General features: G+C 44.3%; 1 protein-coding gene across 7 annotated transcripts in view; it reads left to right on the top strand.

Annotated features, from left to right (window-relative positions):
• The window catches only part of SZT2 (SZT2 subunit of KICSTOR complex), a 56490-nt gene that overhangs the window by 5771 nt on the left and 34274 nt on the right, over nucleotides 1-16445 (top strand). For 5 of the 7 annotated variants that reach the window (XM_087446111.1, XM_087446112.1, XM_087446110.1 and 2 more), the window contains exons 3-8: nucleotides 8403-8528; nucleotides 8843-9016; nucleotides 9314-9484; nucleotides 14007-14138; nucleotides 14874-15015; nucleotides 15442-15548. In XM_087446111.1, the coding sequence (XP_087302237.1) occupies nucleotides 8403-8528; nucleotides 8843-9016; nucleotides 9314-9484; nucleotides 14007-14138; nucleotides 14874-15015; nucleotides 15442-15548 (852 nt within the window). Of the gene's footprint in view, nucleotides 1-8402; nucleotides 8529-8842; nucleotides 9017-9313; nucleotides 9485-14006; nucleotides 14139-14873; nucleotides 15016-15441; nucleotides 15549-16445 lie in introns of those variants that run through there. The other 2 variants (XM_087446108.1, XM_087446113.1) reach the window with 2 other exon arrangements.

Below are 16445 nucleotides of genomic sequence, written 5' to 3'. Positions count from 1 at the left end.
GAATCAGGGCCGGCCCTGTGGCTTAGCGGTTAAGTGTGTGCGCTCCACTGCCGGCGGCCCGGGTTCGGATCCCGGGTGCGCACCGAGGCACCACTCCTCCAGCCATGCTGAGGCCGCATCCCACATACAGCAACTAGAAGGATGTGCAGCTATGACAGACAACTATGTACTGGGGCTTTGGGGGAAAAATAAATAAATAAATAAAAAAAATCTTTAAAGGAATCAGACTTGTTCACAGGGTAGTGAAATAGCTCATGCATCAGAAATATCAACATTGAGAACTCCGTGAAAGAATTTGGAGTATGTTTCGTTATGAATTAAAATGAGAGGAAACGGAGGGATGTTGTGGGGAAATACAACATACCTTTTAGGCAGATAGTCTAAATTTCCAATAGGAATCTAATGCAAGCTGTAAAAATAAATTTTCTGGTAGCCACATTTAAAAAAGGTAAAAAGAAACATGAAATTAATTTTAATGTATTTTATGTATTTCCAAAATGTTATCATTTCAACATGTAATAAATATAAAAAATTATGTGGTATTTAACATTCTTTTTTGGTACCAAGTCTTTAAAATCCAGTGTGTGTTTTACACTTACAACACATCTCGTTTGGACTAGCAACATTTCAAGTGGTCAGTAGCCCCATATGGTAGCAGCTACCGTATTGAACAGTGCGGATCTAAAGTAGCTTGGAGTCAAGACACATACTCCTGGGAGTATTCAGCCAAAAATTAAACATTTGTTAAGTTCTTGATTTGCATTTCTGAAAATTTTATCTCAGAAGGTAAAGGGAGTGAAGAGTTCTGCCCCTGGGCAAAAAGTGACTGATTTTTAGAGGTTTTTTACAATCCCGAGAGAGAGATAGAGCATAGTCAGATTTAAGAAATCATTCATTCATCAAATACTTAACATATTTTATGAGTGCTACTATGGACTTGGAATTGTGCTAAGTATCAGGGTGGATACAGAGCAGTGTAAGACAGACATGTTCCCTATTTTAATGGAGTAAACATTGAATTATGATAATAAGTGCTGCAAAGGAAAAATACAGAGTGAGTGAGTGTTTAACAGGGGTTCTTAACCTATTTCGTTAAGAAGTGGTTGGGTGAGGGGGATCAGGAAGCCGCCTCAGAGGAATGACATTTAAGCCTGAAGAATGAGAAGAGGCAGAGCACATTACAGGCAAAGGCAATAGTGAAAATCCTGAGGTGAGAAGGAGCTTAGAGCCTTCAGAGAACCGAGAGGAAGCAGCTGATTGTGTGGGTGCTGTGTGACATGAGAATAGCTAACACAGTACTTACTAGATATCGTCTAATACTCGTAAAATCCTCACGAAGTAGGCGCTGTTTATCCCTGTTTCACAGAGGAGGAAGCGAAGGCACAGAGAGTTTAAGTAACTTCACCAAGGCCTTATACTGATAAGCAGCAGAACCAGCATTTGATCCTAGGCGCTCTAACTCAGGGGGAGTTGGGTGAGAGATGAGGCTGGAGAAGAAGATTCTGGTTGAGCCCATGCTAGAGGTTCAGGACTTTGGCATAAGTACAGAGGTAAGGAATCTTCAGACAATTCAAGGGGGAAGAAAAATCTACGTTATTTCATGGGACTCAGCACAAGGGTTGAAAAAGGCTCAAAAATAATTTGTACCTTAACCATAAAGGGACAGGTGCAAAAAACAACAAATTAATGAGATGGGCGATTTCCTTCATCCTGGTATACATGGTATGCAGCACAGTGCCTGATGATGTTTTATTCATGTTGTTATAAATGGTATGTAGGCCTCAATAAATGTTCCCAAGAATGATAGGGTTTTTCTCTCATAGTTCTGACTCCCTTGTTTAATTGCAACCACATCCTTATGAAGTAGATATTCTTATCCACATGATATCAATGAAGAAACTGAGGCCTGGAAGAATTAAGTAACTTGTCCAAGCTCACCTAGATAGCAAGTAGTAGAAGCAGATTTGAATCCAAGTCTGTGACTCCAAAACCCTGCTTTCTCTTTGCCAGACTACTCCAATGCACCTCAGACTCGGGGATTAAATGTGGGAGAATTGAAGCTTCATGTGTGTGGATGCTGTGAGAACACAACTAATTCGGGAATTCTCAAACATTAAAGTAGAAGAATCACTTGGGGAGCTTGTTAAATGTAGATTCCTAAGCCCCATCAACTCTAATTGGTCTGGGATGGTGCCGAGGAATCTGCATTTTAATAAGCACCTTAGGTAATTCCGATGTAGTTGGTCCTGGGGTCACACTTTGAAAAATACCATTCTAGCTGTTTAAATTAATTCTTAAGTCGTCTGATTCTGATAAATTACATCTTGAATGTGAAGAAAACTTAGAGATGGTGTTTTGAAAATGTAGTTGTTGACTTGGAAGGATCGTGTATAAGGGGATGTTGCGAGAAAGCTCGAGTTAGGCAAATGCTCCTGGCTTCAAGAAAGTGGATTCTATAAGAACTGATTGATGAACTAGACTTTAGTTTGGCCTTGGACAGTCAGTCTATCATACAAAATAACCTTTGAGACAAGGTGGAGAAATGGAAGCTGTACAGTAGTGGAATTAAGCAGCCTACTAACTAATAACCTGAAGAAAGTTTTCTAATAGCACAATGCTCGGCTATACCCTCCATCTGGTTTATCCGCCTTTCCCTGCTCAAGCTTCAGTGTCACTTTCTCCTAAGACCCTAGCCTGAGTCAAGTTACATGCTATCATAGAACCATACTCTGATCTTTTAGTACACCTACTCAGTTTGTAATAATATAATAATTAGTGATTATTTGATTAATGTTTTTTTCTCCATTAGAGTAAATTTTGTGAGAGCAGAAAATGCCAATTCTTGCCTTCCTTTGTATCCTTAGGACCTAGCCCAGTGCTGCCATGTAGCAGGCTGTCCATAAATTTGTTGACTGATGAGTGAATGCATGCTCACCTTGCCTTTGTCCTGTTTGGACTTGGATGAGGGCTTGATGGCATCCTGATCAAATTAGCAGGGAAATTAAGCTGGAAAGAGGTTTGCTAGAAGACAGAACAGCACTCTAAGCTTCCCAATAGAATAATAGACTGAATTTATCCAGTGTAATTGTGTGTGTCCAAAAACTGCATGAGGATAGAATGGGGGCTGTGTCTTAACAGCAGCACAAGCAAGAAAGTCAGGGAGGTTTCCTGAGTCAACAGTATGGTAAAGCTTTCAAAAAAGTAGATAGAACCTAGGAGACCCTGAGTCTGTGACCTCACCCGGGTATTGGGTTCCATTCTGTCCCATGCATTTTAAGTTGAAAAGTAGACCAGCTATAGTTCATTCATAGGCATATGATCTAAGCTATAAAATAGTGAGGAAACTTGAAACCACGCCGTTTGAGACATTTAAGGTACCTGGGTATTTATTAGGGAGAAGCAAAGACTTGGCTGTCATCAGAAGTTTGATAGATTCTCCTTTGGCAGTGGGTCAGACTTTCCCTGTGTGACCTTAGGAGGTAAAACTAAAAGTGGGTTAGATATTTTCAAGAGAACGGATTTCAAGAATGAGTCAAGATAATAATATCAAGAAGACAAATCCTGGCTCACTATGAGGAAATTTCCAACTATGGCAACTAAATGAGGATGAGCACAAAAAGTTGAAGTGAATGGCTGTGCGGGACTTCTTCCAGACTCAAAGAAGCAACACCTTGTTATTACTAATATGTGCATTTATACAGCGCTGCTGACTTTACAAGGTGCTTTCACATGTCATTGGGGTAGGTGGGGTATTTGATAGAGGAGGAAGCTGAAGCTCAGCTCAGAGTCTCAGCTGTCAAATCACACTTTCTTTCCGTAACACCATTCTTCCTTCTAAAACAAATCTGTTAGAACTCATACCAGAACCCCCTCCACAGATTCCAGGAACAGTGAACAAGCAGATAATACCAGGAAAGAACATACTGGTGAAAATCTGGTAAAAACTTGCATGGAGGCAAAGGAAAAATCCAAACTATAGAATAAGCTAGTTTTTCCATAAAGTGGATGAGGAAGGATGGGGACTCTTGAACAAAAAAAAATAGAAAAATTAGGAATCACTGGTAAGAAATTTAGAATATACCTTGAGGGGCCAGCCCTGTGGCGTAGCAGCTAAGTGCGCTCGCTCTGCTGCTGCAGACCTGGGTTTGGATCCTGGGCGCGCACCGATGCGCCGCTCGTCAGGCAATGCTGTGGCGGCGTCCCATATAAAGTCGAGGAAGATGGGCACAGATGTTAGCCCAGGGCCAGTCTTCCTCAGCAAAAAGGAGGATTGGCATGGATGTTAGCTCAGGGCTGATCTTCCTCACCAAAAAAAAAAAAGAATATACCTTGAAACAGAGAAGAGAATCATTATAGCTTATGAGAGCAATTTCCCTCACTCGTACATTCATTCAACAAATATTATTTGAACACCTTGTGTGTCTTGGCACTGTGCTAGTTGCTAGGGATACAGCAAAGAACAATAGATGCTCACAGCGTCTACTTCCCTGGAGCTTCTAGATTGTAGGGGAAGCAGACATTCAACAGAACACAAATTCTTCATTATAAACTATGGTAGGTGCCCTGAAGAAGCGTAGGCTGCTTTGTGAATGCCTAACAGAGATACCTAACTTAGTGCAGGGAATCACAGAACGGTTCATTTATTAAACCCAGAATTGCCAAGATTTTAGTCGTAGTAGATGGAGTGACCAAGTGTCCCCAACTGTCCTTCTGGTGCTGACCCATGGACCTGTGCTCTCCCCCTTTAACCATGGCTCCATCTGGGCCAAAACTCTTTTCCTTGGTGTTTGCTTGCACACCTGAAACAGGCTGGCATTTTTTAAAAAAGTCTTTACTAACTACCAAAGAACAAAAGGAAAATAGCATCAAGACTAGTGTTAAGATTATCTCACCTTGGGAAGAATTGTACTGATTATGATTAGTTTTAAATGTCACGTTTGCATTGCTTATAACATATAGTGAATTCACCTATTCAGCAAAATTGTATTGAGCATTTTGTGTGCCAGGCACTGCACTCTTTGGGCACCCACTGCTTTGGGGATAGGGTGATAAACAGAAAGGACTGCTGAATTGGGATATCCTTCCTATTCTGATAATACTCTGAGCCCCAACCCATCCTTTTTTAGATAAGAACCTTGGCAGGGATCCAGCACAGTCAACTCATAGACAAGAGCGGTCACTAATATCACACCCAGACCAGTTTGGTCAATCCAGAGGGAGAGGTTGCCCAGTTTGTGAGAGTGTTCCTCCCTGAGACCCAGGATCAGAGAAAGAGGGCGAGTAATTGCTGCAATTTCCTTCTTTGCCAATAAATAGACCCCTTTTCTGTGTTTAGGAGATTGGCAATAAGAGTGTACAATTTGATGGGACTTTTTGAGGAAGATGGTGGTTAGAAATGATGGTAAATAACTATATCAAAAATTTCTAGCTAACTTAGCAATCATTCTGCAACTTACTGATGCTACATTAGACATCCTTGACACCTTCCTTTTTTTTTTTTTTAAAGGTTTTTTGGACAATCTTTTTTTTTTTTTTTAATTTTATTTATTTATTTTTTTCCCCCAAAGCCCCAGTAGATAGTTGTATGTCACAGGTGCACATCCTTCTAGTTGCTGTATGTGGGACGCGGCCTCAGCATGGCCGGAGAAGCGGTGCGTCGGTGCGCACCCGGAATCCGAACCCGAGCCGCCAGCAGCGGAGTGCGTGCACTTAACCACTAAGCCCTGGGGCCGGCCCGACACCTTCCTTTTTGTTGCTTTCCTCCCCATTTCCAATTAATCACCAGTAGTGTCTGTCTTATTCTAAAGATCCCTTAAAATGCAACTAAGCTCACTTGTCTCAAAGGTTAGTTCAAGCTGACTTTGTGTGTGTGTGTGTGTGTGTGTGTGTGTGTGTGTGTGTGAGGAAGATCAGCCCAGAGCTAACATCCGTTGCCAATCCTCCTCTTTTTTGCTGAGGAAGACCAGCCCTGGGCTAATATCTGTGCCCATTTTCCTCTGCTTTATATGGGACGCCACCACAGCATGACTTGATAAGCAGTGCGTCGGTGCGCGCCCGGGATCCAAACCTGCGAACCCGGGGCTGCCGAAGCGGAGCGCGCGTACTTAACCGCCACACCACCGGGCCGGTCCCCCAGAGGGAATTTTTTTAAATGCATGTGTATTACTGCCCTGCTGGAAAGAGTTCAGTAGCTTGACCTAACTCTTAGGATAAAATCCAACATCCTCACCAGGACCTACCTCAGCGCAGAGTAGGGAAGCAGTGTAACAGACAGTAGTGTTTCCCTGCGTGTGATTTTAGAGGTGTAGAGACATAACACAAAGTAATACTGAATCACATCAGATCGATGTTTCAATTGTCTTTTTGTCTTTCTGATTATGTCAGAGCATCCTTTCTGCTTGTAAACCCTTATCGTGTTCCTTCTTCTGACAACTTTAAATCCTTTCTGCTCCTAAGTCCCCAGTTTTATCCATTTGTCACTTTTAGCAGATGGGCTTTGCAGCTCATCAGGCCTGGGTTTGACTTCTGACCCTATACCTACTAATTACGTTAAGTCACGTAACTTTTTGGGACCTCAGTTTTGTTCTGTTAAATATTTTGTGTGAAGACTGAATGAGCTTACTTACGTAAAGAGCCTAGGATTGTGCCCAATAATAATCTGTAACGGTTAACTTTTCTTATATTCTTACAAGTGTCGGACACTGTGCTGAGCGCTTCATATGCACGATTTCACTCAGTGCACATAACAGCACTATTAAATTGGTACTAGGATTATCTCCACTTTACGGTGAGAACACTGAGGCTTAAAGAGTTTAAGTACGTACCTTTTCCACAATCCCACAGCTAATAAGAGAGCAAATTGGGATTTAAACCTAGGCTGTGTGAATTCTTGCACTTAACCTCCACGGTGTACTATTGAACATATTTTAGGTGCTCAATTAATGGGAATTTGTTCCCTCTTCTTGCCTTCTACTTTTGTCTCTGCTACTTTCGTCTACTTTTCCCAGTGTCTGTTTCTATAGCTTTTGATGCTTGCTTTCTGTCTTGGAAAAGGGAAAAGACTTTCTTCATCTTTAGTCTTTTTTAGTCTTTTCAGTCTTCATCTTTAGTCTTTAGTCTTCATCAAAGTCTTTATCTTTTTAGTCTTCATCTTTAGTCTTCATCAAAGTCTTTTAGTCTTTGTGGAGTGTCTCTGCTCTCCACACTCTTCTCTGACATCAGGCACCCCCCCACTATTGCTTTTCCAGGGCTTGTTCCATCTCTTCTCCATGCCCCCCATTTAAAAAGAAAAAAGATCACTTCCTTTCAGCACCACATTTCTCAACAGGCAGTCATTGGCTTCTGTTCATTTCTCCTCTGCCACTCTTTCCAGTCCTCACAGCCTAGCGTTTCCCCTCACTAGGAACACAGGAGGAGAAATTTGCAATTTGCCTAGAACAGGGGGAGAGTAATCTTTCCATCTGAGGCAAGAGTAAGGGAGTAAAGGAATGTTACAGATAAGGATTAATCTGGAAGAAACACTGGGGGGGTTCAGACCAGTTGACCCTTCTTTTCTCTGTGATACAGTAGGCAAGCATTGCCAGGACCGCAGGGGTTGAGGGAGTGGAAAACCTTCTGAGGAGAATAGGAGAGGTTGTTGACCAGGGAAAAGTAAAAGGATTGGTAAAGGCCTGCTAGAGGTGGCACCACTAGCGAGGTGACAAGTTTCTTTCCATCAAAGTACAGCTAGCATGGTGTATGTGTGGATAAGGGAGGGTGTTGAATTCATCCTGAGTCAAGATTTGGCAGGGCTTGTGTGGTGGGAGGACAAGGACATGGACAAGGGAACTGAGGCTTGGTTAGGACATTGTTGAACTGACTGCCCATGAGGCACTGGAGGGAAGGAGCTAGAATGTTGACAACTGAGAAGTGCGCAAGTTTGATTTTGAGGTATTTGGCAGGCTTGCCATTCACCCATTGAGTGATTCCTTCAGTGCCTGATGTTGTCAAGGCTTCTTGGGAGGAACTGTCTGGCATTATTGAGAGTCTGCTCTGTTTTAAGCAAGTCACCAAGCACAGGAACACAAAAATAGAGCAAGACATAATCTCTGCCCTCAAGGAGCTTATAGTTTATAGGAGAAACTCACATAAACATTTGAAATGTGCAAAGTTCGCTTCATCTACATTGAGGTCTATATAGGAGGAATGGGAGGAGAGAGTTGAGAATTAATCCCTGGGAACACCTTGCACTGAGGTGGGGGTAAACTTTTCACCTCTGCTGCCTTGCCTCTCACTCAGGGATTGTGAGCTCCTTGGACAAGTTACTTGCACCGTGATCTATATATACTAATATATATAGATATACTAATCTATATAAAAATTCAGTGAATTTTTATAGATTTATTAATGTCTTTTGTCCCGAGGTGGAAGAAGCTGGACAGGTGTTCCTGTTGATGAAAAAGGATTATCGAATCTCCCGAAATGTTCGCCTGGCTTGGTTCCTCAACCACCTTCATCAAACTGTGCAGGCCACACCCCAGGAGATGCTGGTAAGGCCCAGAGCCGCACGGGATGTGAGGGCCTGGCCCAGAAGGACCTGTTTTATTTAGGAGGGTGCTGGAAACAGACAAGAGGGGAGACTAACTCTGAGGGGCCTAATTCTAGGAGGGCCAAGTGACTTTGCCCACAAGATGATTCCACAGGGGAAATTTTGTTTAATAATTTTTTCAGATAGGAAGAGTGTATGGTTGAACTGTTGGAGGTGGAATCAATGGTGTGTCATTTTGGATACCGAAGTCAGATCCTGGAAAGAAAGAGTAACTCTTCCCTGACTTTTTCCTTTTCTGTCCATCATAATTGTCAGCTTCAGTCTGAACAGGAGTTGGAAGTCCTCAGTGTCCTGCCCCCTGGGTGGCAGCCAGATGAACCAGTGGTTCCAAGGCCATTCCTCCTCGTACCTTCCACCCGGGTCACCTTCCTGGCTTGGCAATATCGATTTGTCATTGAACTGGACCTTAGCCCATCTACTGGCATTGTGGTAAGGAGTTGGAGGGAGACAGTGGGAAGAAAGGATGGAAAGGAGGTGAGGAGGAGAGGGAGAGGCCTGGGAGAAGTAAAAAATGAGCTCAGCCTATCATTATGAAAAAGAGACGGGCGTGTGGAGGAATCGTGGGTGTTGTAAGACAGACCCCTTCCCATCTGTGGCACTGTATTTGGGGGCGCAATCAAACTTAAGATAAGAGTTCCACTGACCCATGGAAGCTGCTTATTTCTGCCCTCTGCTCAGGGCTGCCTTTGGTTACTCTTGAGAGATCTTTCTCTGCATTGCCCTCAGGATGATTCCACAGGGGAGATCTTGTTTGATGAAGTTTTCCATGCCCTCTCCCGGTGCCTAGGCGGACTGCTTCGGCCCTTCCGAGTGCCTGGATCTTGCATCGACTTCCAACCTGAGATCTACGTAACTATCCAGGCCTACTCCTCAATCATTGGCCTGCAGTCTCACCAGGTATTGCATCCTTTCTCCAAGTTTGTACCCTCAGACCTAATTTCATTTTTTTGTGTGTGTGTGAGGAAGATCAGCCCTGTGCTAACATCTGCCAATGCTCCTCTTCTTTTTGCTGAGGAAGACTGGCCCTGGGCTAACATCCATGCCCATCTTCCTCCACTTTATATGGGACACCGCCACAGCATGGCTTGCCAAGCAGTGCGTCGGTGCGTGCCCGGGATCCCAACCGGCGAACCCTGGGCTGCCGCAGCAGAGTGCGTGCACTTAACCGCTTGCGCCACCGGGCAGGCCCTCAGACCTAATTTCTGATTGTCAACTGACCAAGTCCTTATCCTGTCTCTGCTGTCCATGCCCAAAGTCCCCACCTCTGCTGGCTTCTTAAACCTGTTTCCTAGTCATCTCTATGAGTCTCTCTCCTCTTGAGAAGAATCAATTGCTCTGGTCTTAAAGGGCCTTCCCTTAAGCTTTAGGTGCATTGCATTGATTGGACAAATGCCTCTCACTCCCCCTGTAAGTGTCTGGTTCTGGCCACTGGATGTCTATTTTCTCTGTCCCCCCTCCCTTAGTTCCATCAGAAAGTTTGCTGGTGTCCTGACTCCTTGCACTACCCCTGGGAGATGGTCTTTTGGAGTAGTTTTATGATTGTGAAATGTAACAAATACCCAGAAACATAATTTCTTCCAAGGACAGAAGAGGGTCATTTTCTCTGAGGGCCTTGTGAACTGTTGGGTGTAATGCTGACTATACAGATAATTACAGGGCTTATCCAACACCCAAGCAAGCTATCACCAGACACTCCTTTTGAGGAATGGCCAAGTCTGTTACTGGAGTCTCTGTTTTTGGCTTAGATAAAATTGGCCCAGTTTCTCCTCGTTTGCTCTTAACCATCCTCAACTCATTGATAGGGGCTTACCATGACATGGTCCCTAATGGCCAGGTTGTCACCTTAGCTGTCAAACTGGCTTTGAGAGACAGGGATGCAAAGGACAGCATCTGAGGGTCTGAAATATACAACAAGCAATTGGCGCATGCCTGGATCCCAGGCCTCTGCCCTAGTTTAGAGTGCTCTCCTAGAGCAGCTGTTAGGACTATTGATTGTGGGCCACATCCCCAGAAAGAGGCCAGGCTTTACAGGTGCTGGTAGCTAGTGCCAAGAAAGCATGAGTATTAGGTGATCACAAGCGTTGACTTGGTTCAGTTTGGGAAACACTTTCTGAAGCCTGATCTATGCCAGGCCTGGGTAAGGTCCTGGAGACACAGATGAATCAGACACTGTCCCTATCCTGATGGGAGGAGTTGAGAGACTAGTGGGGAAGACAGATATTGAAGGAGTAATTTCAGTTGAATGAGATAAGGGCACTGATAACTTATGACTCAGGTGCTGTAGGAGCACCAAGAGGGAGCATCCAGCCAAGCCTGGGGCAGTGACAGGGAAGACTGTTGGACGAAGAGGCATTTGAACTGAGTCTTGAAGGAAGAATTAGTTTAACCATTTGAAGAAGGGGAAATGAGCTTTCCTGGCAGAGGGGCCAGCAAAAGCAAAGACACAGAACTATGTAACTGCTCTGTAGGGAACTGTACATTATTCAGTTTGACACAGTAAAGTTTGAATGGGGTGGGGTGGTGGAAAAGAGGAGACTGGAGAGATAAGTGGGAGCAGGATTATGAAACACTGTGAATGTCATGGCTAAGGACTTGTCCTTTATTCTACAATAATCCCCCTTATCCACGGGGATACATTCCAATACCCCCAGTAGATGCCTAAAAGCACAGATAGTACCAGACCTTATATATACTATGTTTTTTCCTTTACATACATACCTATGATGAAGTTTAATTTATAAATTAGGCACAGTGAGAGATTAGCAACAATGATTAATAATAAAATAGAACAATTATAACAACATGTTATAAAGAAGTTAGTGTAGATCTTAGCTACATCAGCATACAACTTTTATTCTTTCCTCTTGAAGTCAAGAACTTTCACCTTTTCACTTAAAGGAAATGCTTTACGGCTTCTCTTTGGCGTATCCGCATTACCGGCAGCACTACTCTTGTGCTTTGGGGCCATTATTAAGTGAAATAAGAGTTCCTTGAACACACGCATTGTTATATTGCGATAATCAGTCTGATAACCGAGACTGCCAAGTGACTAACGAGCAGGTAGCACATACAGCGTGGATCGACAAAGGGGTGATTCATGTCCCGGGCAGGATAGAGCAGGATGGCGTGAGGTTTTGTCATGCTACAGAACAGTACGCAATTTAAAACTTATGAATTGTTTATTTCTGGAATTTTCCATTTAATATTTTCAGACCACAATTGTGGGTAACTGAAACCATGGATAAGGGGGAACTACTCTTTAAGGGAATTTAGTGTGGTGGTGAAGAACACTGGATCTGGAATCACATAGCCGATTTTTTGCTTCCTGGCTATACCACTTACTGGCTCTGCCATTATGCAAGTTACTTAACCTCTCTGTGCATCTGCGTCTTTTCTCTAAAGTGGGGATATTAGCAGTTCCAATATTATATAATTGCGTTAATTGAATTAATACGTGTCAAGCACTTAATAGTGCCTGCCGTGTGGAAAACATGCAAATGTTAGCTATTAAAACTATTAGCATAGGTAGTAGGGAACCACTGAAGGTTTTAAGTGGAAGTAACAGGATCAGATTTGTACGTTAGGAAGATCACACTTGTTTGTGGCCAGTGTGGAAGATGGATTAGGGGACAAAGTCTGGACTGAGGAGAACAGGCAGGTTATTGCAGCATGGGAGGGGAGATGAGGCCTCGACAAGGACAGCAGCTGCGGAGAAGGAGAGGACTTAGTCAGTTAAGCCCCCAGGGCCACTTATCAGCCCTGGGCCAGCTTCCTCACCATCTCTATAGCTCCCTCAAGGTGTATCCTGCTGCTCTTGGGGAAAAAAAATGTTAAATCACATTCATAATAGATGTCTGTTGAAGGAGATTTGAAAAATATATAAAATATAAAGAAAAACAAAACTCACCCATAATACACCGCCCAGAAATAACTACTGTTAACATTTTCTGGAATTTCCTTCTTGTCTTCGAGTATGTGTTTGAGTATGCACCCCTCCATCCAAAGAGAGGAGAAACATCAGGCTCATTTAAGATACACAGTTTTACATCCTGCTTTTTTAGTGTATAATGTGGGCATTTTTTTCGTGTCACTAAATATTCTTTGAAAACATTATTTTTAATGGCCGCTTGACTAATATTTATCATATTTTATCATCATATATGTAGCCAAACCCTTATTATTGGACCCTTGGGTTGACGCAGTTTTCACTCTTCTTTTTTTTTTTTTCTTTAATTTTTTGTTTACTGCAGTAACATTGGTTTATTCCACTCTTCTAAACAATACAGCTGTGAACATCTTTCTCACCTTTTTATAGCCCCAGTTCCTGCTATTCTTCTGATTCTGTTTTACTTCTCACAGTCAGGCCTGTAGAGTGGTGTGGAGTCCCAGTGTCCCCTCCTCTGGCTATCCCCTCCCACTTACCCAGTTCTAACAGGGAGTGAAGAAGTAGTTGTTGCACAGGAGGGCAGGGGGCGGGGAGAAGTGGGCATGTGAGACAGGTTGTAGGAGTCCGATGGGGAGATAGAGGAGAGATCCTGAGGCTACCACAAGGGCCACCAGGCCTGTATAAAATTTTTGGGATAGGGGCACTTATTTATGTTGGAAGTGGAAGGAAAGGAACCTCATGGAGAGGGAATGAAGGCATTAGAGAGACAAAAGGTCCAAGATTAGATGGAGAGATCAGCTTTAGGGAAAAAGAGGAGGAAGAGGAATCTTTTCTTCAGAGCCTTGAAGGAAGAACAAGAACACAGATAGATATAAACATCTAGCAGACATTGAGGGCATCTTCAGTGAGTTGGAGACCAGTACACCCTCAGGGTGGGTAAGCAGGGAGTTCCTGTTGGCTGGTTTCCTTTCTCTATGAAGAGTGGGCTGGGAGTTATCTGCTGAGGTTATTCATTGGGGGAATAAGAAAAAGATTTTGAGCTTAAAAACGAGAAAAGGTCCAGAACAGCTCCTTTGTGCAGTGCTTAGAAATCATTAAGAATAAAAAAGTATGAGTCAGAATGAAAAAGGCTTTGCCAAACTGAGGTAGGGCAGCTTATAAACAATATCAGTAGCCATCTGGTAGCCCAAGATGTACGGAGCTAGAAGATCTTCTGGCGCCCTCATGCGGGAGTTTAGGGAAGGCCTAGTGTGGAGGACTGTATAAGCAGAGGAAGGTTGCAAACCCAGATTAAGGTGACTAATGACCTGGGCACCCTGAGTAGGGACACGGTATACCTGGGCTGAGGACTGATGGAGTAGATGATCTGATAAGGGAGGAACTGGCTGTGGAATAAGCCACCCTTAGAGCCTGCATGAGTGGGAAGTCAGGGTCACCTAGAGGGAGCCGTGGAGAATAAATAGGGAGACCAGTGGGGTACTGCCCAGTATCCCCCTGACCTTCATGTCTTAGTCTTTCCCTTGTGCTTCTCAGGTGCTGGTACAGGGCTGCCTTTTGGACCCTTCCCAGCGGGACGTGTTCCTGCAGCAGGTGTGTGAGCAGCTCTGTCTCTTTGAGGATAAGGTGGCCACCATGTTGCAGCAGCAGTATGACCCCCAGAGTCAGGTACGTGGGAGAGAACGTAGGTAAGGGCCACTTAGAAAGAGGAGCTGTTAAGGGACACTGAGGAGAGAGGGAGGACAAGCTGAATACAGGGGAAAAATGGGCTAAGAGCCAGGGGCAGAGTGATCCAAGGATAGAAGTGCTAGTGAGTACACACTGCAGGTTCCCTGTGGGAGGAGGGCTCAGATACATCCCCAACACACAAATTCTTGCCGGGAGAAAATGTGAAGGCCATTCCTTGTGTTTTTTCAGTCCTGGATCTTCTCCCGCAATGGATCTGAGAAGGTGATCGTGGGTGGCGTGGATCTCTAGTATTTTATATAATCAGGGATAAAGCTGCTTGGCTCACTAGAATGCACTCTCTCATTCCTTTGGGTATCCTAGAAGTAGCCAGGCAAATGGCAGTTCTATATGTCTGAAGACTCAATTTGATTTAAGTATAAAATATTTCATAATGGTGATGGAAAAATATGGAAAAGGAGCCTTATTGGCAAGAGGTGGGAAGCTTATGTTCCAGTACAATCTGTGCTTCATCTGGTACTGGATAATGGTCAGTATTCAAGCACACATTGGAGGAGGCAGCACAGTCAGGACTTGGCTGCATAGTAGGGGGATTGGGGTCCTCTCAGGATTAGGCCTTTCTGGCCTGGGCAGTGCTGGGCAGTAAATTCTGGCTTTGCTATGGATGGGACAGCAATGTCATCTGTCCCATTCTACCTTTTCTGTAACTTGGACCAGGTAGAAGACCAGTCCCCAGACTCGGGGGAGCCCCCAGGCCGGAAGGTGGGAGTCTCCATGGTGACAGCTGATCTTGGGCTTGTCAGTATGATTCGTCAGGGCATCTTGGCACTGCAGTTGCTGCCCTCAAACTCTAGTGCAGGTCAGTAGAAGAAATGTTGGTGGGATTGAGGAACTAGGATGATTCAGGAAAGGTGTGTGGGGAGGGGGTTATCAGCAAAAATAGAGATTCTGGGAGATTAGTGGGCTCCAGAGAAGAGGATCTGTTTCCCAGTTTGTAAAAGGTAAGTGTGTATTCGTGTATATCTCAAGTACCCCTAGCTCTAACAATCGTCAGGGAGCCTAGTGGGAAGGAGTAGAGCTCCAAGGATATCACTTAGGAGGAGACTGGGATCCATCACTCAAAAGGAAGAAGCAGGAGGGAAGGGGAGAAGGAGAGGTGTTTGAGATGATGAAACACATTGCTTGGCAGACACCGAGGTCTTCAGGGCCCCATCAGTTGGGTGCCTGCCTGTGACTTTGATCTGGTCAGTGTCTCCGGGTCTGAGTCTGATGTTTCCTGCCCCAGGTATCATTGTAATCACAGATGGGGTGACCAGTGTCCCTGATGTTGCTGTATGTGAGACGTTGCTAAACCAGCTTCGCAGTGGCACTGTGGCTTGTTCCTTTGTGCAGGTGAGCACTTTCTAGGAAGGAGGAGAGGAAAGTGTGGGATATGGCTGGTTACTTTCTTGCAGGCGACGATTTCCCAGGTAAAGCCAATAACATAGTTACCTGGTGGGGGGAGGTGTTATATCTAGAACAGGATAAGTGGTTAGTGGTGGGAGAGGACTCTCATCTTTGTCCTCTCTCTGTGGGATGTGGGAGACAGCATGTTATAGTAAAAAGAAGACAGAATTTGAAATCCGGCAGTCAGTTCCAATGCCACCTCCTCCGTTAGATTAGTTATTACTGTTCTGGTTGCCAGGGTCAGAAAACCCAGCTCAAACTAGCTTAAGCAAAGGAGGGAATAGGTATTTTCTGGGAACTACAGCCAATTTGGATTGATGGACTCTATAGGGTAGGAGGCACAGAGCTATGAGAAACAAGGCTGGAGGGTAGGCATAGGCCAGAGTATGAAAAGCTGGCTCTGCTGTATTAAGGAGTTTCAGCATAATTCTATGAGTGATGCAAATATATAGAAGGAAAATCACCTGTTAGGTTTATGTTTTATAAAGGTCATTCTTGCTGCTGGGTGAAGGGCAGGAGTGGAGGCAGGGAGGCTGTTAACTGCACTGGTCAGGTGAGAGAGGATCAGGGTTTAAAATAGGGGAATTAAGAGTAAGAGAGAAGGGGATAGGATGGAGAAAATGAAGAGGTAGAGTCAACATGACTTATGATTAGCAAGATGAGGGGTGAGGGAGGAAGAGGAGTTAAGGATGTCTCTAAGTTTCTGACTTCAGTGATGACTGGGTAGCTGGCAGAACAAACAGTATGGGGCCGGCCCCGTGGCTTAGCGGTTAAGTGCGCGCGCTCCGCTACTGGCGGCCTGGGTTCGGATCCCGGGTGTGCACGGACGCACCGCTTCTCCGG

Source organism: Ceratotherium simum, chromosome 22 (assembly GCF_057802395.1).
Source record: "Ceratotherium simum simum isolate JZ-2026a chromosome 22, ASM5780239v1, whole genome shotgun sequence".
NCBI classification, from domain to species: Eukaryota; Metazoa; Chordata; class Mammalia; order Perissodactyla; family Rhinocerotidae; genus Ceratotherium; species Ceratotherium simum.
This window is presented reverse-complemented; position numbering and strand designations above follow the sequence as displayed.